Source organism: Spermophilus citellus, assembly GCF_964194105.1.
Source record: "Spermophilus citellus genome assembly, chromosome: 17".
Classification (NCBI taxonomy): domain Eukaryota; kingdom Metazoa; phylum Chordata; class Mammalia; order Rodentia; family Sciuridae; genus Spermophilus; species Spermophilus citellus.
Genome location: NC_138199.1, coordinates 26,084,272 through 26,109,618, shown reverse-complemented (window position 1 = coordinate 26,109,618; position 25,347 = coordinate 26,084,272). Strand labels below are relative to the sequence as shown.

General features: G+C 48.3%; 1 protein-coding gene across 1 annotated transcript; it reads right to left on the bottom strand.

The window, feature by feature from the left end:
* Positions 1–51: 51 nt before the first annotated feature.
* Positions 52–21,635, bottom strand: LOC308635545 (transient receptor potential cation channel subfamily V member 3-like; the record flags this gene model as incomplete). Its single annotated transcript, XM_081269953.1, is given in 18 exon segments — positions 52–146; positions 377–428; positions 432–456; positions 1,705–1,817; positions 2,835–3,109; positions 3,860–3,926; positions 6,458–6,623; positions 8,969–9,042; positions 10,220–10,321; positions 11,018–11,176; positions 12,068–12,244; positions 14,354–14,634; positions 17,813–17,953; positions 19,480–19,656; positions 20,421–20,578; positions 21,245–21,331; positions 21,456–21,560; positions 21,604–21,635. Coding segments are annotated over 18 exon segments (2,286 nt in total).
* Between the last annotated feature and the right edge of the window lie 3,712 nt (positions 21,636–25,347).

Genomic DNA, 25,347 nt, shown 5'->3' with positions numbered 1-25,347 from the left:
CAGCCTGCAGCATCTAACACCCCATGCTCACACCAGCTCTGGGTTCTGCTTCTACACTGAAGTTTCTGGAAATTCATCCATTTCGTCAAACGCATTGAGAGTGGTTTTGCTGTTGTTTCTGGAAGAATCTTGGATTTTGTTGATATCTGCTTTTAAAAAAGAAAGGCTATTTTAGATGTACATCACTCTGCATACCACATTTCCATGTCTTAGAGTACCACCTAATTTTTAAAAGTTAGAGTGATAGAGGCCCTAAGAACCAATTTAATTCACTCTCCCATTTTAGAGTTGGGGACAATCGGGCCCTCAGAGTTGATATGCACAAGGTCACATAGTCAAAGAGAAATGGGCCCCCACCACCTCACAGCAACAGTACCTGTCCATTTGATGGGTCCCGGATCTTCGTTAAGGAAGGAGACATGGGTTTTCTATTCGGTCCACTTCACCTCATTGATCCTACAAGTGTGGTCATCATTTTCACTACTTCACAACTACACTTCATCAAATGCAAACAAATAGACTGCATTCGGGATGTCCTGGTTTCCATACAGCTCCCCTTCTGTGCATCCCAGAGATCCAGCACACCCCTACCCCATCCAGGCACACTAGCATGGTAAGAGTTTGAAACCCACCCAAGTCCCATTTTTCCCTGGCCTGGAGGTGAGGTAGGAGTGTAGGGATGCCGAGATGATAGAGGCAGGACACAGTAAAAAATGCTTGCTGAAGTACAGGACAGGGAGATGACTCATCATATTCCTGTTTAGGATAAGTCCCATTACCATGGCAACTCCAGCACTGGAGGGCTTATCACCATAGCAAATCCCACCACAAGTTCTGCATCCCAATTAGGTGGGAATAAAGTGACCAACAAAAACAAATGGGGCAGGGTCTCCAATCAGGTCCGCAGGAAGGACATTTAAGATAAGATTCTATGACATTGGTCTTGAGTCATTTTTTTTCCCAATCAGCCGGCTCCAATTTAATGATGTACTTTCACTTTTGATAAATCTTCGCTAAGGCTGTTTCTCTTGTGTGTCTTGCTCAATTCTCTATTCAAAACACCAAGGACCTGGACCCCAGTTGGACCCTTCACCAGTAACAAGAGTGTCCAAATCAGACACTTTTTTTAAGGTGAGATTACAGACAGAAATGATGGTTTTGGGGGGTTTGGAAGTGCAGTCAAGACAAGTAAGTACAGTTCCACTCAAAAAAGACATCGATAGGGTCAGGAAGTCAGGTAGTAGATAGGAAGAGATACGTTTATCCACAAAGGTGGTCATGGGATGAAAGAGGTCTGTTTTTAAAAGTCAGAAAGCTTGAGATCTATGGAAAGTAGCTCACTTTCTGTTTGGCAATGACAAATGTGCCCCCAAGTCCTATGGTGTCACATGAACCCACATAGTATAGACAGAAGGACAAAGGCTATCGGGTTGGCAAATATCCTCAAAGTCAGAGAAGGCCACAGAGACACATTCAAAAGAGCAGAGGGGGACCCCCCACCAGCCAGCCTCAGTCTCCTTCTGACTCCCTTCTGAAGCTCAGGCACCTCATCCCAGGCCTATGCCCACATAAGAGCAAACCCCACCTTCTGAGGAGCCACAAGGCAGGTGTGTCGTGGCAAGTGAGTGTCAACTGTGCTTCTCCACCACACCACTGTCCACTGACTCATCCCTCTGTCCACCCAAGGGCCTTCCCCTCCCTTACCGCAGGCACAGCCGGAAGTCTCCCTCTGCGACTTTACACATCTCTCCCATCCGGAATCGGCTTCTCAGCCATTCTGGTAACATTTTCTCAAACTCCAAGATTGTCCTGGCTCTCTGGGGGAAAAAAACAAGCCTCAGCTCTTTGCTCAGAACACAGCTCCATAGGAGCGCACGCGCACACACACACAAGTGCACACATACCATCAAACAGCCCCCTGCAGCCTCGCTGGAGGCTTAATGCATAGATCCTGAGCTAATCTACAGAATTCAAACACAAAAAAAGCAGAAAGTTTGTGGAAGAGATTTGGGTTAAATAATGTCAGAGATTTGATGTAAATAATGTCTCTGAAAGTCCCGGAGCCTCCTATCTGAAAATGTTAGGATCCTGGAATCTCATCGGGGGGAAGTCCAGAGGTCATGTAGGCCCACACCTCCTCCCAGGTTTGGAATTCCCTCTGCACTTCTCCTGCTCATAATTTGCCCAGTCTCTCCTGAACATCTTTGACAGTCCAGTTAAGAAGGTCATAATGACTAGAAATCTTCTTGTGGCAAATCAAAGACTGTCTCCCTATCATTTCCCACCCCCACCCCATGTACCTCGTTTCTGCCTTCTGGGGCCACAGAAGGGGGCTGCTCCCTCTTTCAAGGTAGCTTGGCAGATTTCTGAAAGAACTCTCTCCTTCTTCGACCCTAGTTTCAACAACCATTTCTTATGAGGCACAGTCTCCAGTCCTCTCCCAAACCTGGTCATCATCTCTGGACCCACCCTGTGGGTTGGAGTCCTCAACAAGGGAGGAGTGTTAAGGCCAGGATAAAGCACAGTAGAACTGTCATCTCCATTGTCCTGTAGCTTATACTTCTCTTAATGCAATCTAAGTCACACTTCAGCGTCCACGGAGCACACTGTTGACTCTGAGCGGAGCATCCCCATAAGGCTGGGTTTCTCTCATACGTGCCACATTTCCTACACCCTGTACTCAAAGAACCTGGACTAAGGCTTCCTCAGACCTGGTTTATGCAGATTCCCAGGCCCTGCCCCAGACCCAGCGGTGCTGATGGTGATTGATGACCAGGTGCTGAGCCAAGTCCCTGGGGAGCTTCCCACACCCAGTCACTGCCCAGTCAGCTCACCTGTAGGCGCCAGATCCTCTCACTCTCCTTGGAGACATTCTCCACTGTCTCTCCCATCAGGGCGATGAGCATGTTGAGGAGGAGGACGAAGGTGAGGATGACGTAGGTGATAAGCAGGAACAGGAAGAGGATGGGGTACGTGGAGTTCTGCTGGATGTTCAGGTCGCCCAGGCCTATGGTGAGCTTGAAGAGCTCCAGCACCGCGTCACTGAAGCTCCCGTAGGAGCTGCAGTCCTTGTTGTCCTCGGAACATTTCTCTATCAGCGAGGCCAGGGCTAAGAGGGACATAAGGGGATGCTTGCTTCTGCCTTTCTGGGTAATTACCCGACATTTGCACACACACACACACACACACACACACACACACACACACACTGCAGACTTCTGCCTCTTCCCTCTGGATCCCGAAGGCCTTATCAGGCTGGTTTCTCCACCCTGAGCTCCTGCAGGAGCCTTCATGCCTAACAGAGCCAAGCTCTTCTTTCCCTCCTCCCCCCCCCCCCCCCCCCCGTTCAGCCCTGGCTCACAGGAGCACTCAACCACTGAGCCACATCCCCAGCCCTATTTTGTATTTTATTTAGAGACAGGATCTCACTGAGTTGCTGAGTGCCTCACTTTTGCTGTGCTCCTATTTTTTGAAGATCATCCATCCAATCTCTGTGAACTCCAGTTTCCCCATCTGTACTACCGAGCTTAAGCTGCTTGCCCGGCCTATCCTGGATTGTCGGGGCCAACGGAGACGAAAGATGTGAAAGTGGGTGGCAGTTGCCTCCATGTGGATGGGTAAGAGTGACAGGCTGGGTCTCCCAGCCTTGGTTACTTGAGGCTTAGAGGATGGGGATATGATTCCCACTCGATCATGTTGTTGAGAGAAGTAAAAGATGCTGCTTAGAAAGCACTGAGAGCAATAGGTGCCCCACTCATCAGGAGCTGGTGTAATTGTTGCCAGGGCTGCGTGAGCTGTGTCATTCTGACATCTACATAAAGTGCTTTACAAATGCTACGATTATTTATGAAGCAATTACCTACTCCAAATCCAAGTAAGAACACGATATATACAAACAAGAACTTCAGGACATCATGCAAAATGACCTACAAAGAAACAGGATTCATGAGCACCTATTCACCATCTGCTGATCTCCTTGCTTCTTCCCTTCCTCTCCCAGCCCTGGGCCCTAATCCTGCCTTCACTCAGGCCATTCTCCCTTCCCCCAGCAGAACCCTCCTGATGCTCTAGACTCAGCTCTGCCTCTGCCTCCCCCAGGAAGCCTTCTGGTCCTGGAGTCAGCCCCAGGTTCTCTTCTCCCCCACCTCCTGAACTCAGGCCCTGGTTTACCCTCTCCCTCTCCCAATAGGGTCTCCTACCTGGAGTCCTCGACCCTCCTGGAGGCAGTGGCATGCTGGAGCCAGCTCATACCAGCTCCCAAGAGCTGAATGTTGAATTCTCATGAATTTTGTGAGCTGGCTGTTAGACAGTTAAATTTTCGTAAATTTTGTGAGATGTTTGTGAAACACAGTCATTTTTAAGAACTAAATCAAACTTTTCATTATAAGATGATTAAGTTCTGAGGAGCTAACGTACAGCCTCAGACTGTAGTTAACAGTACCAATTTGTCTATTTGAAATGTGCCAAGAGTAGATTTTAAATGTTCTCAACACCACACACACACACACACACACACACACAGAGTAACTACCAGGTAATGGATGCATTAAGTAACTTGAAATGGATGATCACTTTGAGGTAGAAAACATAAGGATAGGTAGAAAGGAGACATGTCAGACAAACCAAGAGTCACCATGAGTTAAAGTCCACTTTACCAGGGATTAAAAGTCCAGATTTAAAGGTCACTTTCACAAACTTCGGTCACAAAATAATTAATTAAACCATTAGACTTTATTCCTTGAATATGTCAACAACTTCTTTCCTGACCTGGATCTAAAGGAAAAAGAAGTCTGAGGATGTCTTTCTTCTACAAGTAGATATTCCTGTGATTTATATTTTTGGAATCTGATATCTATATTTTGGAATCTGATTACTGCATCTACATTTTGTGCTCTTAATCGAGCCCTCAGTATTACCCCAGTGTAGTACTGTTTCAGTCCACAAAGCAGATCGATAAAACCTCCATGGGGAAATTATTAGCGATTTTTCCTCAAAAACGAAGAAAGGAAAATGACCCCTGGCAGGTAATATCAAGTCAGAGACCCAAAGAACTGAAAACACCCTCTTAGACCAAGTCTCTGCACTATAGATTTGACATGTATAAATATGCCTAAAACTAGTCACCCTCACCCTGTCTCTCAGAATGTCTACTTCCTTCTTTATCTCAGTAAATTTCATCTGTGTGTCACTTTGACCCATCCTTAAATTCCTTTCTGCAATGACATCAAGGACCTTCATGACGTTCACCTTCGTGTTGGGGAACCTTCTCAAGACCCCTGTCCTGGTGACATTTCACAATGTGTGTATGTGTGTGTGTGTGTGTGTGTGTGTGTGTGTGTGTATATGTATATATATATATATATATATATATATATATATATATATATATATTCCTATTCCTCACACAGTACTCCTTAAATTTCAATTTTATTTGACAATGGTTTCTCAATATAGCAAAGGAAAAAGAAATCAACTTTTTTGCAAAACATAATATAAACATATTAAAAATAAAGATAATAAATGTTCAAAACTAATCATTCCCTGATTATTTTACTACATTTTACAATTATCTATGCTTTTGAGGTTTTTTACCTCTGTTGTAGCCCCATGGTGGAAACACTACATAAGGATGTGTAACTGCACATCTCTTCCCAATTCTGTCTTTGGCAACATAATGTCAGTAACAGGAAATCAGCCATGGTGGAGCCTGACAGCAGGAAGAGTGGTAAACACTACAAATCAGATTGACTCACTGTTTTATTGATGTCTATGTGTATATTTAAATCAGTGATAGAGAAAATGTGAAGGCAGCTTCAACTTCAAAATGTCCATAGCTGTTACATTATAAATAGCCCACGAATAGCAACAAGATGGCCTTCCAGTATCTGCAAACAATTATCCTATTCAGGAAAGAAGTTGCCCAGCCATGGACAAACAAGTGAAGTTTCAACTTAAGTCTTCATTGTTTCACTCTCATCTTAACTGCTTATAAAATAAAACATAAACTGGAACAACGCACATTTGTCAATTGCAGTTTGGCAACAGATGAAAGAATTTAATTAAAAACTAAGTATTCTGTGAGACTCAATTAGCTATGTGGAACTTATACTAATGCATATTGCATGCAATAAACGTATATGTATTTATACACATATGCTGGTTTACGCGCACACACACACAAATACACACAGAGCAATTGTTTTATATTTTCCAGCACACCACTGCCCAGGGATGAGAACCTCCTTCCTTCACAAAGTGTGTCCCTTCTCAACGTCCAACAAGCCTGGGCATTGTAAGATGTGGACACTTAAAGTCTGGCCAAAAGCCAAGGAAGACTATGGCATTCGGGAGAAGGAGCCATGGATGGACAGACTTTTTTCTCTACAGACTTCGGTTTCCCCACCTAAAAAAGACGCACCCTCTGAGGGCCCTCCCACCTGTGCAGTTCCCTGCGTACCTTCTGGATCATGACGCTGTACATGCCCATGGACTGGAAGCCGCGCGTGTAGTAGAGCATGTTCGCCCAGCCCAGGGCCATGGCCAGCACGAGGCAGGCGAGGTACTCTTTGTAGGCAAACAAGTACAAGAAGACAGACAGTATCACAAGCATAGCTTGGATAAAACTGTTCAGGAGACACAGGAGACAAGGGCCTTACTCACTTCTCAGCATCAGGGCAGAGACATTCAAATCCCTCAAACCTTAAACCCCGTGAATAGTCACCCTGGGGGCCCGGACTGACAAGATAAAGGCTGCCTTGGATCCATACATCTAAACTCCAGCCTGTTGAGGACATGGCCAGATGCAAGTCAGGACCAATCGTGGACTAGTTGTGACTGACAGGGACTTAAAAAAAAATACAGCCAGGTGAGATGGTGCACACCTGTAGTCCCAGAAGTTTGGGAGGGTGAGACAGGAGGATTGCAAGTTCAAAGTCAATCTCAGCAACTTCTCAGCAACTTAGCAAGGCCCTAAGCCATTCAGTAAGACCCTGTCTCTAAGTAAAATTCAAAAAAGGGCTGGGGATGTGGCTCAGTGGTTGAGTGCCCCTGGGTTCAATCCCTGGTACCAAAAAAAAAAATTATATATGTATATATATTTTTATATATACTTTACATACATTTATTTACACACACACACACACACACACACACAACAGGGCTCCAGGAGATTCAGACATGCAGCCCAGGAGGATGTATGGTTTTTAAAACACCACATGATTTATGATTCCCATATATCATAAACCACTTGGGAGCCACTAGGCTACACCAAGGATGCAGTGAATAATTACATTTTTAACCAAAATGAAAAATGCTGTGAACATTTATACTTAAACAATCAATCAAGTCCTTCAAAACCTACTCTTTTCTTTAAAAAAAAAAGCTTTAATATATGCTAACCAAAATAAGTCAGTCACAAAAAGACAAATCCTATATGCTCCACTTATATTGATGTACCCAGAGTAATCAAATTCACAATAGACAGGTGGTGGCCAGGGTGTCAGAGGGAAAAAGAGAATTGTTGTTTACTAGGTACACAGTTTCAGTTTTGTAAGATTGGTTGCACAGCCAGTTGGATGTACTTCACAATTTTGAGCTGAACACTTAAAAATGGTCAAGATGCTTTTATTTTTATGTGCACTTTAGCACAATTACATTTTTAAAGTACAATATATACCACACATAGGATATCCAAACGCACTCATCAACAGTGCATATACTCTGCCAACATAGGGTTAAAAACACTCTCCTGCTTATAACATCTGACAGTTTCCACAATTATAAAATGCCTAACCATAATTAGGACACATAAAGCTTGTTTTTCTGGCAGAGTGGAGAACAAATGAATGATCAATTGCAGTGGGAATGAAATGAGGAAGAATGTCTCCACCTTTCTCTATGCTAACAAAACAATAAAGAATCAGAAGGACAGGGCAATGGACTGAAACCAGTAGTTGTATAAATACATTCTTCTCTGGAATCATACTTCCTCAAAGGTGACAGATGTGTATGCAACTTGCATGTGGGGCAGGATTGCACCTGGCCCATCCATTTTACTGCAGTATCTGGGTACCCCATTTGCCCACAAGGATGAAGAACTGGGTTCATGTCTCTGGAAGGCAGGTGCATACTTAATAAAATAAGTAGATATTTGGAAGCATTAGACCCAGATTCAAGATCCCATAGACCCAGCCTCTTAAATGCTCAGAAGAGAAACTCCAGTCTGAGGAGCTTAGCAGTCTTCATTCCAAGCTGCAGATTCTATCCCATTACCATGGCAGTAAAGCTGAATCAGCCTCTGTTCATTTAGTGACAGAGGTCTCATGAGCCTTTGATGTTAGCCACTTATGACCTCATTCAGAGAGGCTGCTGAGCTGGGCTTTCTGCCTGGGGCCCTGTGGCCATCAAGTCTGCATAAGCTGGGAGTAAAATGACTAGTGAGCTGGGGCTTCTACTGGAGTGTCACTGAAGTGCCTTGTGACTTCAGGTGACTCGCTTCCTAGGTCTGGGAGCTTCAGGGGATCTATACATGAGACTCAGTGATTTCTCAGGTGCTTTCCAGTCCTGATCTGCTAAGGTCCCAGATGGCAACTTTGAGGTCCCAGCAACTAGGAGGGGCTGCCCTGGAATATCACTTTGTAAACAAGAAAATAGAACCGCTACACCTTCTCAGGCTTTCTCTATGCTGCCTGACACCTGGGGCTCTGTGACAGAGTGGACAGAGTCAGCCATCACTGTCACCAGATGGTTGGTGCTGTCCTAAGGGTTTCTGATCCGCTCCACATTTATGTGGCACATCTGTGTGCCCTTCCTACTAGATGCAAGAGAGGAGATCCCTGGTATGTAATGGTGGCAGAAGGCCTGGACATAGTTTAAATGGTGGAGTAGCTACTTCAGAGGGACATGGCAGCCACAACAGAGGACTTGGGCCCTGCCTTTGAGGTGTGACCAAGAGGAAAGACCTACTTACAAGACAAAGTGAAACCAGGCATCTGACAGGATGGACTGCAGATCCGAGGGTCTCAGCAGGAAGATGGCGATACCCTAGGGACAAAGGAAACGAAAAATTTGTCTTCTGCATGCCGCTCACTGGAGGATCTCAGGGAGGGAGTTCACCCCAGGACTGAGACTCCATGAGAGGTGAGTGTGCAAAGGTCCAATCAAAACCCAGGGAGGGACATGGAAGAAGTCCTATGTCTAGATTACTGTAGGTGACCCCACAGTAAGGAGGGTTGTTCCTTCAGATCTTCTTACCTCTCTAACTCCTGACCCCCATCCTAACCCCAGAACCTGCAAAGTTACATAATCACGACAGCTCCATTCTCCAAAAATGGCCTAGATTTCTAGCCTCTGAGCTTTTGGTCCTGCTATTTCCCACAACTACCCTGTATGATCCTGTCCCCGTGTCCTTACATGGCACCCTACCCTACCAGCCTGAGTGCTATCATTGTCTTCAAGCTTCCCTCCCTCCCCCTGCCCCTAGATAAAAGTCCCTTCTTCTGCCCAACTTAGGGCACTTTTTCAAGTCTACCTTAAAATCTAGATGTCTGTTCCCATGATCTATCTCCTACCAAACTGTGAACCAAAGAGGGCAAACTCCATCCTTACCACCCAAGTCCTCACATGTAGAAGGTGCTCAGAATATACTTGTTGATTCATTGCTTGGATGAATGAGTGGATGGATGGATGGATTAGATAGATGCATGCACAGATAAACAGATGGAAGGATGATGGGGCTGGGAATATAGCGCAGTTGGTAGAGTGCTCGCATAACATGCACAAGGCCCTGGGTTCAATCCCCAGCACCACAAAAAATAAAAATTAAAAAACAAAACAGGTGGAAGGATGCTTGAATAGAGGATTGAAGGATGGTGGGGTAAGGTAGCATGGGAACATGGATGCATGAATGAGTGGCTGGGTGGCTGAGAGCAGGTGGGTGGGGGATGATGGGTGAGGACAAGGAGAGGCGGATGCTCACTGAGTGGCTAGAAAGAAGTAAAGGGTGGATAAACTGGACAGGTGTACAGAGGGAATGAAGTAGGTAGACCAGGTCTGCCTTATTCACTTATTCCCATGTTTTAACTGGGGCTCTAAGGCTTGGAAGGGAATTTCCTCCTCACATGCCAATCAGGAATGGTAGAGCAGGGCAGGATGGCAGCAGCCCTGCCCTCACCCAGCCTGCCTCGCAGAACAGTCTGGAAAGGCTCAGAAGCTCACTCACCTCTTTCACAGAGATGCATGTGGCCCAAATCAGCACGAACATCCTCCCCAACAGTTGCAGCCACCCCATCTTGTGCGTCAGGGCCAAGGGGTGTGGGAGGGCCTGTGGGGGAAAGTGAGGAGGGGGAGGAGAAAAGTGAGGAGGGTGGGCAGCACCAGCTCCAGGGACCACGACACCCACACACTCCAGACCCTCAAGCTGGACCAGAGGCCAGCCTGGAACACCATCTGTGTAGAGAGCCTGAGAGCGAATGGAAGGCCCCTGCCCCTGCCTTCCCTACCCTTGGTGGGAACCAGAACTCCACAGTGAGCAGGATGAGCCAATCTGTGCGACTCCTCCACATGCCCCATGGCATTCATCCCTCCCAGAACCCATCCATCACCAGACACTCAGCAGGACCTCTTGACATAGTCAACAAAGCCCATCTGTGCTCTGGTGTTGGGTGGGAAACCAAGGCCCAGAGGGGTGGGTAGTTTGGCCAAGTGACCACCCCCTCCTCCCACCTCCTGTGGCCCTCACAGCAGAAACACCCAATGCATTCTAGATTCAGATCAAAAGCCTGGACAGGGCCTGGGTTTCCTGATTCCCCAACTCTCCCCAACATGAGTTCCCCTGGGGCTAAGTGCCTGGAGCTTAGCCCTACTAAGTTCTAAAGACATTCAGTTCCCTAGAAACTTTGAAGGTGACCCCCACACAAATCTCTATGCCTCTCTGGGCCTCAATTTCCCCATCTGCCCAGGGACAGCTCCAAGCTCCTCCATGTCTCACCTCCCCATCCACCCCCAAAGACCCACATACCTCCACCTCCCGAGGACGGTAGTAAGAGACAAGAGTCAGGGTGATGTTGTAGAAGAAATAAAAGCAGAAGGACAGGAAGAACATGTATTTGGCAAATTTCTTCCACTTCATGTGCAACAGCGTATGCAGGGGCTCCAGGGTCAGCATCTCATGCCGATTCTGTGGGGAAAACACCACCAGTCACCATGGAGATGAGGAGACAGGGAAGGACCACTTTCAAAGGGCCCATCGTGAGCTCTGAGTCAGTGGGGCCCTTGGCTGAAGGGACCCGTCATTATGCCCAATGGACTGGTTTGGCTGGAAATAGTGGAAAGGTCATTTCTGGCACCTGGGCTCTTCCCAAAGCACACAGACAGCAGGGAAGGCTCCAGGAGAGTGGGGCTTCCAGCCGGAGCATCTGCTGCACAGCAGGGAGGGAGGGCTAAAAAGAGATTCCAATCCCAATCTCCCTCTTCACTGTGTGTCCTTAGGACAGCCCATGACCCTCTCTGTGCCTCAATCTCTTCAGCTATAAAATGATAACAATCCCTGCCCTACCAACCAGGCTGCTGCAAGGGTCCAGAGAAACCCTAGACAAGGCAGGCTCTGGGAAGCAAGACTTGGTAAAATACCAACAGCCTTCTGTCTCACTTCTCCCAAGAGCTAAAAACCTCTCAGAGCTGATCCTCTCTATTCACCTCCAATTTCACTAATCTCCTACTCCAACCTCCTCCAGGAAGCCGTACACCCCCAGATCCTCATGTGGAACCAGGTTTGGGAGGAGGGAGGATTCCAAGCCAGGCCATATGGACTATATTCACACCCCAAACTTCCCAGGATTCTGGAACCCAGAGACCCTTCACCATTAGGGTCCGCAATCTGAGGCTGACCAGGAACAGTGGAGCCCAGCGCCTCCCCAGCCCCCAACCCCTGCTTCCATGTCTAATTCTGCTGCTGAGAGAAAGCCCTGGGGACTCCAGGCACCATGGAGCTAGCACTCTGGGTCTTCCCGTTGGCAGACTGAGGTCCTGCCCTAGCTCCCTGCCCCTCCCAACTGCCCAGGAGACGCACATCGATGTTGGTGTTGTAGACGATTATCTCCAGCACAGAATTGTCTGTTGTGGTGTCCACGTTGGTGAGGTCATACAGTGAGGACGACACAGGGCCATACGCCCAGTCAGTAAACTTCCTTGACAGGCTCCGGAGTGGCTTCTCCTTGATTTCACGACTGAGGATGTACTTCAGGATCTGGGGACAGGAAGGGGAACAACTGTCAGCCACAGAATGGGGCTTGGGCCCAACAGGGCTGGGCCAGCCAGAGGCAGGGCAGGCCCCAAAAGATGCTTCCATCAAGATGGTTTGAGTCCTGCATCTGCACCATGACCTCTGGGCCCCTGCAGTATCAGTGGAATGGGTGCAAAGCTCCAGTTCTGCCCATCTCACTGGGGACCAAAGAGGTGAAGGCCCTTCACAAGCTACACAAAACTGCACCATCAACTCCTCCTAATCCTTGCACCAGCTGGGGCTCCAGTTCAGTGAAGAACCCAGGAATTGATTTTTTGTTTATTTGGTTGCTTTTGTTTGTTTTGGGTACCAGGGATTGAATCCAGGGGCCCTTAACATCCTCAGCCTTTTTTTCTTTATCTTTATTTCATTTTTATGTGGTGCTGAGGATCGAATCCAGGGCCTCACGCGTGCTAGGTGAGCACTCTACCACTGAGCCACAACCCCAGCCCCCTCAGCCCTTTTTTATATTTCATTTTGAGACAAGGCCTCACTAAGTTGCTGAAGCTTGCTCTGAACTCATGATCCTCCTGCCTCAGCCTCTTGAGCTGCTGGGATTACAGGAATGTGCCACTGCACCCTAATGGAATTGATCATTTTTTGGTAACAATTTCCAGTTGGCTTGGACTTGAGGAGAAACTAGAAGTTGATGTCCAGTTTCTCATTCCACCCTCAGTCAAACTGAGGCTCACCACTCTGGCCAGCTGTGGGGTCAGTGATCCTCAAACTCTGCTGAATGTTAGGTGTCTGGGGGAATTTTTAAATTCCCAAATCACCGCCAACTACTGAAAGCTAGTGTGGGGAGGGTAGACCCAAGAGACTACTAGGTAGAGGAGACTGGAGGGCCACCCACTATCCAGCTCACTACTTCCGGAAAGCTGAGCCCTGGCTTACTCAAGTTTGGAGACTAGGGCTTCCTGGGTCAGGAGCCCAAGAAATAATAGGAGGTGCTGTTGGGGTAGGAGGTGCTGTTGGAGTAGGAGGTGTCACAGCATGGGTCTTGCACAACCCAGCAGCATTCCCTTGCCATCTCTCATGGTAAGCCAGTCTCCTCAGCCCAGATAGAGAGCTCCTAGGACTGGGTTTCCCCACCACACAGACAAGCCTATAAAATCCCCAAGGGCAGGTCTGCTTTAGTGTCACGTACCCTCCACTCCCTAAGAGTGGCTGCCCTAGGCAACATCCAGGAAAGGAGTGGGGAGGGGTACAGGTGCCTCCCCTAGACTGGCCTCCACAGGGAGGCTCTGCCCTGAGCTGGGGTGGCAGGGAGAGCATGTGCCACCGTGTTATGCAGAGATGAGACCCTGGAGGAGGTGAAATCTGAAACCACAATCTGACTATCAAAGCCCCCAGAAGGCTGTGACCCAAGGGTGGGGAGGAGAAGGGGGAGGCAAGGACACAATTCCTCCTCTGTTGAAGCCATTCCCATCTCCTCCTCCCCCAGTAGGAGAATAAAAAGGTCTCTTGTGGTCCCCAGCCCTGGCCACTGGAACACCACCCAAAGCCCTCAGGGCAGCTGACTAGGGAGGGGTGTGCACAGCTGTGATTGTTCAAAGGCACTGTCTGCCCTGCAGTCTCCTAGGAGCCGCCATCCCCTCCCAGGCTCAAAGGCTGAGGAGCAGGCTTAAGCCTCTGAATCTGAGCCCTAGAAAGAACCTGAGTTCTGACCTTGGAGAAAAAAGCCAGTTCTGGGCCCAGACAAGTCGTTCTGAAACACCTGTCCTCAGGAGAGGCCTAAGGCCCTGAGGGTCAGACATTCAGCTTCTGCTTGGGTCCAGCACCACACAGAAATGCTCAGGCACAAAGCATTGTGTCATCTCGGCCCCAGCTAGGAAGTCCCAGGAGAAGAGAGAGAACAACAAACTGTGGCATCGAAATCCAGAGGGGGTGCCCATATCTCACTGGCTGTCACTCAGAATAACCTGTCCCAGGCCACAGCCGCACTCTGGATCTAAGGCTGGGACCTTCCCAGGGCTGAGGCCGTGTTCTGCAGGATCCTTAGGAGAGCACCAGCACTGGCAGAGTGGCAGCGGCGCCTCCCCAACCTCCCGCCACCCTGGCCCGCTGTCCCACCTCGGCCTTGCCCATCTTGGCGGCCAGCTGCAGTGGCGTGAGGCCGTCATTGTTGCGGGTGGTCTCCAGCTCCCAGGTGCCACTCCTCAGCAGGATCATATCGTACATGCGCTTAACAAAGTCATTCTGGGTCTTGAAGTCCTCAGCTACCGTCACCAGCGCGTGTAGGATGTTGTTTCCCCGAGAGTCCTGCAAGGCGATGTCTGTCTGCTCGTTCTCCATCAGCAGCTGCACGATCTCGGGCTGGTTGGTGCATGCCGCCAGGGCCAGGGGCGTCTCACCTGGGCCAGGGGAGCACTGGGACTCAGGTATCTCAGAGGTCAGAAGCAGTGTGCCCAGGCCCCAGGGGTCCACAGCCTGACCGTCCCAGTGGCTTTGACACCTGAGGTTCCTTGATGGTCTCTTCCTCTCCCATTTGAACAGAGACTGAAGCTCTACTGATGCTGTGGCCTTCTAACCAAACTCCCTGCTTCCCGGCTGCCCTCTAACCACTGTGCTCAGCACAGCAGCAAGATCCACCCCAGTCCACCCACCACCTGCTGCCATTAACATGTGAATCCCACCTTCCCAGAATAAAAGCCCCAGTTCCAATGACAGCCCACAAAGCCCTGCATCTTCTGACCTCTCCTCCTCTATCCCTCACTCCCCTCCAGCCGCAATGGCCTTCTTCCTGTCCCTCTAACACACCGGGCATTTTCCTATCTCAGGACTTTGGCCTGGGCTGTTCCCTCTGCATGTAGATTTCTGCACTGCTCACTCTATCACCTGCTTCAAGTCTTTGTTCAAGTATCGCCCTCTCTGTGAGTCACCCTAACCTTACCCTATTTAAAAGCAAATCCTCTCATCACTGTCAGAACTTCTGGTTCCTCTTCCCCTGCTTTACTTTGTGTTTTTTTAAATAGCACTTCCCATTTTATAACATAATGCATAACATTCTTATTTATAATGTTTATTATTGATGGCCTCTCTCCAGACCTACAATATAAGTCCCATGAAGGCAGGGATCTTTGTTTTGTTAACTGATATATTTCAAGCACCTAAAACAGTTCCTGACACAGATAGTATGTGCTCAATAAATGTTTGTCAAGAAAAAAGAAAGCCACTGACTCCCAAATGGTCAAACAGCAAGGATGGGACAGCACCACGGCTGGAGGCCAAGGCTCCTGCCTCCTCTTCTTCCTCCTGTCCCCTCTCTTCACACCTAACAAAGGGTTCCCAAAACCAACTGCAACCAAGCTCTGTGCTGGGCAATGGGGACACAAAACTGACTGGACAAAACCCTGTCCTCCAGGACTCACAGAACCATCTAGTCCTGCTCATTAAAAAGCCACCCAGAAGAGGGGCTGGGGTTGTGGCTCAGCAGCATAGCACTTGCCTAGCATATGTGAGGCACTGGGTTTGATTCTCACTACTGCATATAAATAAACAAAATAAAGGTCCATCTTTAAAAAAAAAATTTTTAAAGCCACCCAGAAGAGAAAAGAGATGAGTGGTTCTCAGGCCAGGGCTGGCAATTTCCTGTAAAATTACTCAGAGAAATGTTTTGATCTGGCAGAGCTGCTGGTGGCCTGTCTTGATCATGGTGGTGGTTCACAGCTCTAAGCATGTGTGGAAATAACACAACTGTGCAATTAAGTGGGTGAGGTCACCAGATCTAAACTACACATTTCAACTTTTTTTTTTCCACCCAGAGCATCTGTGAAAGAAATGTTGAATATTGTCAGAATCAAAATGGAGTCACTTGTGTCAAACCTAACCAAAAAAAAAAAAAAAAAAAAGTAAACAAACGGTGGGGGGGGGTGTGGATACAAAGGAAGGACTCTTACACATGATTCACATGATTCACAAAACACTCTACCACTCAGTAGCTCAAGAGGCTGAGATAGGAGGATCACGAGTTCAAAGCCAGCTTCAGCAATGTCGAGGTGCTTAGCAACTCAGTGAGATTGTCTCTAAATAAAATACAAAATAGGGCTGGGGATGTGGCTCAGTGGTTAAGTGTCCCTGAGAACTGGTACCAAAAAAAAAAAAAAAAAAAAAAAAAACACTCTGCCAGAGTCACTTGAATAGGGACTGCCACAACTTTATACAAAAAGTACCAGTGCAAAAACATCTGCCCCAAACTGTTCAACCTTGGACTGATACCACACTTATTATTAACCACTGTGGCCAAGGATTATTTGCTTCAAAATATCTGACACAATTATCATTAAAACTTCCCCTCCCCTCAACTTCTTTGTGTGTGAGACAGACAGGCAGGCAGACAGACAGACACTCAGGATGGAACCCAAAGGCACTCTACCACTGAACTACATTCCTGGTTCTTTTTATTTTTTTATTTTGAGACGGAGTCTTGCTAAATTGCCCAGGATGGTGTCAAACTTGTAATCCTCCTCCCTCAGCCTCTCACATAGCTGGATTACAGAGGTATACCACTGTGCCCTGCTCAACCTCAGTTCACTATGGCATGCATATCCCCATTGCAAAGCTCTATTATTCCCAAATAAATGTCAGTATTCTTTGGAGAATGTGATTTAAAATATATATATATATATATATATATATATATATATATATATATTGATACATCTAACCCTAATTGCTGTTGGATTTCCCAACTTGTCAGAGATTTTCCTCCTCTTGCTTTTTTTTTTTTTTTTTTTCATACCAAGGATTGAACCTGGGGGGCACTTAATCACTGAGCCACATCTCCAGCCCTTTTTTTTTTTTCATTTTGAAACTGAGTCTCACTAAATTGTTGAGGCTGGCTTTGAAGTTGTGATCTTCCTCCTCAGCCTCACCAGCCTCTGAGATTACAGGTGGTTGTGGCTGGCTTCTCTCACTTTGGATGCCCTGTGAGGCTCTGAGCACAGGGGACAGAGACCAGAGTTGGAAGCGAGGACACCTACCTACATAGAGGCCATACTAGCCTGGGGAAGAAGTCACTTCCCTTCTCAGAACCATCTTTCTCCTATGAAAGGGGGCTCTTTTTCGTCCCTCTCCCCCCAAGTGTCTGTTCCCCACAAAGGGTTGCTCAGGTGACTGCCTATGTGCCCTCTAATGCCAAGTGATGTCCCGGGGTTTGCAGGCTTTGGGGCTCCACCCTACCTCCCCAGGCCCCTCTTTCTCTGATCCACCCTAGGGGTCCTGCTCAGATGGATCTGTCTCAGCAGCCTCCCAATCAGGCTCTGTCCTCTGGAGCCTGGGACCTGCTACCTGGCTAAAGGGTCTCCAGCCTGCCAGCGCCTCTTGGGGCAGGTACCACCGGGCCAGAGCCAGAGCAGGGGACGCCCCTGCCCCTCCCCTTCCCCTACTTGCCCTCCCCCTTCCTTTCCCCTCCCCCACTGGTCCACAGGTCCACCTCCCTCCTCCCCCTTCCCCTCCCCCTCGGGCTCACCTTTCCCCCCTCCTCCCTAGGAAGCCACCCCCAGCCCACGCCGGGCGATAAGCGGCACCTACCGAAGTAGAAGCCTTCGTGCTGGTACTTGGGGTTGAAGAAGACCCCCTTGGCATGGGCGCTGACGTCGGCGCCCGCCGCGATGAGCACCGCGGTGATGTCTCCCTGGCGCCGCTCGATGGCGATGTTCAGCGCCGTCTGCCCTGTGGACAGGCGGGGTCGGGCAGGGGCGCTCAGCGCTGGGACCCAGGGGACCAACCTAACTGATCAGGAATCCCGCAGCCCCATGTGGCGGGGACTGCCTAGAAACACTGAAGGGAGGGCCTCAGAGACATCGTCAGGGGGCAGAATGGTGGGACAAGGATAGTTTCTGGGGCGGCAGGAATAAATTGCTCCTTCTACTCTGCAGAGAGAGAAGCCCACCAGCAGGAGACAACTTCATGAAAGAAGGAAGAGATAAGGGGCATAAGAGGCCGCAGAGAAAGGAGAGGGGTAGGGTTTGTGGCCACTACACAAGGCCTTGATGGAGATACTAATAACTTTAATTTGTCCACCCAATCAAAAATCTATATTAAATATCTCCAATGTGAGACCCTAAAAGCACCAGAAAATCAACTATGGGGAACGGACTCCATCCCTGCCCTCAAGGGAATCCGCTGCCAGAAGAGTGAAATCTCTACATCCCTGAGGAGGGCACAGAAGGGGACTGAAAAGGGAGAAGAATCAAGACAGTCAAACTTGGTGCACTGATCTGTCTACAGGACTAGCATCAACTCCTTAGTGCCAGGCTAAGAATATTGTATGGCTCACTCAGTTTCTCTCTTTGCTTTGACTACCAACTCAATGTGTAGTTCAACCCTCAGTAGCAGCAATCTTCCTTGAATTTCCTCTCCCCTTTCCTGTAGCTTCTTGTGTGTCACATCCTTGGTGTTTTCTTATATATGACAAAAACCCTTTTGACAATCTGCAGAGTTTAAGCAATAAAATGGTTTTCTTAATAAGAACAGTGAAGGGCCTGAGCTAGACTCCACCTGGAAAAAGCCAAGATGCTCAGTGCCCACTGGCATGTCAGCAAGATGACCAATCAGGAACCAATTATTTTTGCCACAAGCATCTAACAGGCTGTTGTTTACTGACTCTAAAAACTCAAATGAGCACATATCTTATTGATTATTCACAATGACTTTCCTGGGTAGAGAAATACTATCCCAAATTTGTCTCTATGCACCACCTACAAGGACAACCACATCACCAAGACCCAAACGGGACAGTTAATAATCATGATGATAATGATACACAGTTGCTTCTCTGGGCCCCTGCTGGGATCTCCAGCCTCCTGTCCATTGCCACATGCCTCGCTCATCCACACTCTGGATCCTTCTCATCATGCAGTCAAGAGCCCCTTTCTCCATCCATGCTAAAGTGGCCTATCTCCAGCCCCTTTCTGTCATATTACCTTTATTTCCATAGATTTCCTGTCTAAAATTACCTTATTTAAAGCAGTGACCTTAATCTGTCTTGTTCACCCAGGTGCCAAAAACAACACCTGGCGCATAGTCAGTGCTCACAGTTACTTGTAGAAAGAAGGAAGGGCAAGGGGAGTGCCTGCTGCATGCCCAGCACCATGCTGTGCACTCAGACTTCTAGGTGGCAGCAGTGCCTCTGGTGGCCCTGTGGTCCGGCACCCTGACCTGGGAAACATCTGCACAGCCTCTGGCAGCCAGGATACCTTCATAGGCCTCCTCAGTGTATTCGGCGTTGATGAACCTGTCCAGGATGTCGTTCTCCTCGGCGAAGGCCAGCAGGATCCGCATGATCTCCTTGGTGTTGGGGTTGATGTTTAACAAGGCCTTCATGAGGCAGGTCTTCCCTGTGTCTGAGGCCGTCAGCTTGTGCATGAGGAAGTCTACAGGCAGGGTCACAGATGGAGGCGTGGGCAGGAGGGAACGGAGGCCCTTGACCCTCACAACTCAGAAGCGGGTGTGGGAGCTGCAGCCTCTCGCCTCAAGATCCTGCTCTCCACCCTCTCCCCTGCCTGGCCTCCCTGACCCTGAACTTCCTAGCACTCTTCCTTCTTTACTAGCTTTTCCTTCTCCAGCTCTGGGCTCCTCCTCCCTTCTCCTGCCAAAGAAAGCCCTTTGCTCTTTGACCTCTGCACCTTGTCCCTGGCGAGGGGCAGTCTCACCCACTGCCTGGCTTCCCTCTGTCCGGCTTCCGTCTGTCCACCTCTGTGCTGACACCTTGAAATCTTTATCTCCATCTTCTCCCTCCCTGGAGCCTACAAATAGATCTTATCACCTCCTCTTCCACTTGCTTTTCTCTGGGTCCCCAGACAGCAAGGACCCTACCATCCACCAAGCTACCCAAGTCCAAATGGTGCCACCCTGGACTCTTCTCTTTCCTCAATCCCTATGTCCCCAAGTTCTGACAATTCTCCCAGCCCTCCTTCAGGGTCCCAACACTGTTTGAACAGGAACATGCAGGAGCCAGGCCATGACGTCCACCTGCCTAAACCCTTCCATAGCTCCCCACTGCCCTCAGAGTTGAGTTAAAGGCTGCTATCCCAGTACGCAAGGCTCTTCAAAACCCAGCCCTACAGGAGATGGGGCAGGAATCAAGTGCCAAATGGCATCCCTAGACCTGCAGCGTCTGCCAGGACCAGGTACTGACCAGACACATCCATGCCGCCGCGGCGCCTCTTGCAAAGCTCCTGCAGCTCCGCCAGCAGCTCCACCAGCTCCTCCACGCAGCCCTCAGACACCGCTGCAAAGATGCGCTTCTTCAGCCGCTTCTTCTTCCGCCTCTGCTCTTCCTTAGCCAGGTTTGCGCTGAGGCCAGAAAATGTTTTCATTTCACCGTGCACACCCCCTCCCCTACCCTGCAATCATCACCCCTTCCCCAACAGAGTTGCTGGACCTTCAAGGACACCTCACAGGCCTGTCACAACACCTGCAAATCCTGTGTTTGTGCTTTGGGGCTCCATGTTGCCCCATGAAGCTCCCCTTTCTATCCATATGTGATCGCATTTATCGAAATATGTATCTGGATATACTTAGGAATAATCAGGAAGAATATGTGCCTAACTATTCACAGCAAATTGCCCTGAAATATGGGACTAGGGGAAGGAAAATTTCACTTTCATATTTTGCATTGTTTGAACTTTTCCAATCCATCCTTGTCCCCGTACTCCAAATGGACAGTCCAGGTTATGCACTGATGTCTCTTCTTGTTTGCATGTGTTTTTGCAAAATGCATATTGCTGTTTTCAATGCATGTATTTTAAATTTACATAAGTGGTCTTGTGCTAAAGTTATTGATCCTCTGTATATTATTTTATAATGATCGGGTATTATTTTACAATTTATAAAATTTGATATTCCACTTCCCCCACTAAATGTCCTCCATGCCACAACCATGGCCCGTGTCTCCAGACTTATATCCCACCCCTCTTCCCTTGGTAGGCACAGCAGGAGATAGGCAAGGGCCAGACTCACCTTGGACTGTTGGGATTGGATGGAGTCTCTGTCACATCATCCTGTGGAGACTGGGGAGAGTCCATGTCATCACAGTTGCCAGAGATGCTGGAAGTATGGCAGGAGGGATGAGAGAAGGACACTTCTCTCTGTAGCACCCCACAGCCAGGCCAGGCTACATGGCCCAGGGCATGTTGCTGGCCACCCACTGGAGCAAGGGGCCGATACTCACCACTGCCGGATGTTGGAGTCCATGGGCTTGGAGAAGATGGGGGGAGAGGTCTTGGCAACAGTGGGGTTGGGCTCAAACCCTTCTATCTCCAGGAAGAAGTGTGCACTGAGGGGACACCCAAGCAAGGTCATTAGAGATGGGGCATCACCTGTCCATCTGTGCATCCTGCACCCCTTCCATGGAGGGTCCCCCACATTTTAGCCAACTCTGCGTGGCCTGACCTCATCCAGCCCTCACAGCAGCCCTTAGGGCCAGGCACTATCACAGTTCACAGATGAGCCCCTGGGAGGCTCTGGGGTGACCCAACTCAACATGGTCACATGCAGCACTGTGGCAGAGCCTGGATTTGAGACTGAATCTGGGTGACTCCTATTGCTAGAAATGCTAGGTGGATAAACCCCAGAGTCTCTACTGGGGTGGCCCAATACCTGGGGATCTGCAGCTGCCTTCAGGTTTAGAGGATTTTTCAATGATGAGAACAGGGCACCCAGAGAGCTAGCTTCCCCATGGCCACTCCGCTGCCCTCAGAACTCAGGTCTGAAGTGAGAGACCTGCAAGAGGAGGCCTCTGGACTCCAAGATCCATGCAGGCCTTATGGGCTCTTGAGGGAGGGAGAAAAGGCCAGAGTCACACCGCTGTGCCTCCCTACCCCCATCCCAGGTCTCTTTGTTCAGCAAAGGGTAGTTTTTGTTTTGTTTTGTTTTGTTGTCATGACAGAAAACAAGTTGAAAAGGCTGATCTAGAGTAGGGGGGACTTTAGGGCTCAGGGGACAGGGCTGAGACACCTTTTGACTTTTTGATGAGTCAAAAAGGAAAGCCCAGGCAGTGAGGGGAGAGGCAGGGCCTGGGACAGCCTTCTCCTACACTGGCAGAAGAGGCCCCGTGGTTTGGCTGACCCCAAAAAGGACAGATACTGTCACAAGAGAGTCAAAAGAGACCCAGTATGTGGCTCTGGGCCTGCCAGAGACCACTGGGCTCCATATCCCAACCGGGCCCCATCTTCAGACACACACACACAAATACAGATGTGTGTGAGCATAGAGACCCTAATCCCACACTCAGAGGTGGTAACAACTAGGATGGTGAGGATCAGGCTGAGGGTGACTTCAGTTGCAGCAACACCCCACCTTGCAGTTGCTGCAGCACATCTGCTAACTGTGTCCAGGTCAGTGGCCTCCCACTGCCAGGCCTCTCTCCAGGCATACGAGGCTCCCAAGAACCTTTGCTTTCTGATGCCTTCCAGCCTCACAAGATCCCAGAAAAGTCCCACTTAGCTGCACTTAGTCAAGTTCAGAAGGAAGGGCAGAAGGGAAGGGATTGTGGCCCCACTCCACAGATGAGATAACTGAGACTCAGTACAGAGAAGCAGCTCATTAGGGTCACCCCTCCCCACCCAGAATAGAAACCAAGTTGGCCTGGGAACCTGCTTGCTGTTGTCCGGGCTCTCAGTTCACACCATAATCCACACTGTTCCACTCTCAGTTCAGCCCTCTGGGCCTGCTTTCAACCCAACCAGCTGCAGAGGTTGGCCACAGAGGGAGACTGTCCCATATAGCTACTGCCCAGGGTGGGGCAGGCAGGAGGGGCCCAGAACTGGCCTCTAGATAAGCCTAGAAGACTCAGAGCTAATCCAGAGATGGAGCATAAGGGGGGCAGTGGACAGTGTTGGCTGAGACATTGGCCCTCGCCTTCTTGGCTCCTGCACATCAGAAGGAATTTTATGACCTGATCCAAAAGCAAAGACTTCTTCCCTGGAGACCACAGAAATGCCACTGGGGCAGGAATGGTAAACCACATACTGTTACTGCTCCAATAGGTACAGCAAGTGGGAAGGGACAGCGGGGAAACTCTGAAGACCCAGGTGACCAAGGCCATCGCACTGAGAGGAGCCTACAATCCCTGGGGGCACCAGGGCAACTGGACCAGGGCACATCTGCAAGGCCTGCATTTGCATACCCCATGCAGACACAGTCTGAAGGGAAGTGACTGCTTAGGGACTCCCCAAACCTTTTAATACCCCTGTATTTCCACATATATTTCCATCAAGAGACTCATAACTTACCCATAGAGACCTTCTTTATACCCCCAACCCCACACAGACACACGAAGTCCAGCACTGGGCAGATAGTAGTTCCTTAACACATCAGATCAATGACTTGGAGGCTCTCTATGGAGTATTTCACCCAGGGCTGCCACATAAGGCTTCCTGGGTCACACAAGACACAACTCCAGGGAAGCAAGGCTTTAATCCCCTAAACTGCAAAGTGAATGGCACAGCACAGGATTTTATGCCCTATCAAACTGAAAAACAGGATTGGTATTGATTCTTTTGGCTGAGAAAAAAGAACAGGGACTTGGTCAGTAATGTAAAATCCCCCTCAAAAAAACTGGGGTCTATAGGCAATTGCTATGATTAACATATAATTAATATAAAGTGAAATTTAGAAAGAAAAATATGAAAGCCACAACAGCTAAATATCATTTTAAAAATTTATGATATTTAATGTGACACAGGCTGGGTTAGGCCCTAAATATCATAAAGGCCCATTTTAGAAAATAAATCTATTAAATGAAGAAATAAATTTTACCATCATGAAATAGCATAAGACATCTCAAGGAAGTAGAGAGCATCCCCTGACAGGATATTTCAATGCTGTGGGTATGAATGCAGATAAATTTGTAGGTTTGGTGGTCAAAAGTTGAAGGTGTTTCCATCTGATGGCTTCTAGTTTCACTACTAAGTTGGAGATTAAACTACCTATAGGTATTTAAAGAGAAATGATGGGGTAAAGAATGACAGCTTTGAAATAATTACTGGAAAATATAACAGAACTGATGAAGGAACTAGAGTAACCACTGGGGTATTGTAAGGATTAAATAAGACTCTGTAGATACAATGCATGGCATGTTGTAGGCACTCAATGTTCACGTCCTTCCCTCTCCTTCCACCACTTTTAGTGGAAGAAATTTTCTCATTTATATTTGTCTCCTCTATCATTGTGCATACTGGATGTCTAATTTTTGTTGAGTCGGTTGTAAGTCCTCACACACAGCAGGTGAGATACATTTTTTGGAATTGCACTGGATCCCATCCTTTCTGCAGAATATTGCTGCTATTGTCAGAGAAGTGGCCTGGTGCAGTCAAAAAAAAATGGTTCTTTTTTTTAAATATTTCTTTAGTTGTCAATGGATTTTATTTTATTTATTTATATGCAGTGCTGAGAATCAAACCCAGTGCCTCACACATGCTAGGCAAGCACTCTACCACTGAGCCACAACCCCAGCCCAAGTGGTCTCTCTTGATACCAGCCTAACTAAACTTTATAGACCTTGGATCCTCAGGCCAGGAAAAAGCATCATGACCTTTGCATTTCATGCCATTTACTCCAGAACTCAATTTCTCCACCAATTAAACTGGGATATAATACTGAACCTATAAGACTATCTTATTAAGATAACACAAAGGCTGAAAAAAACTGCTGTGACCATTTTGGCAGTTAATTTTTCACAGCCTCACATGCCACAAAAATGTTCATGCCCATTGACCCAGGCATCCCATTCCCAGAAATATATCCTACAACAGAGGTTTCCACCCTTTTTCTATTAGCCTATCCAGAATGTTCTCATGAATGCATGAATGACCTATTCCTAGATCCTGAGCTAAAACCTGTTTAAGCTAAGATGTGATTGTGTACAACAGACTTTACTTTCTTCTTCTTCTTTTTTTTTTTTTTTGGTGTGTGTATGCCAGAAATTGAACCCAGGGGTGCCTCAACACTGAGACACACCTCCAGCTCTTTTTTATATTTTATTTAGAGATAGGTCTCACTTAGTTGCTTAGGGCCTCGCTAAATTGCTGAGGCTGTCTTTGAACTCCTGAACCTACCGCCTC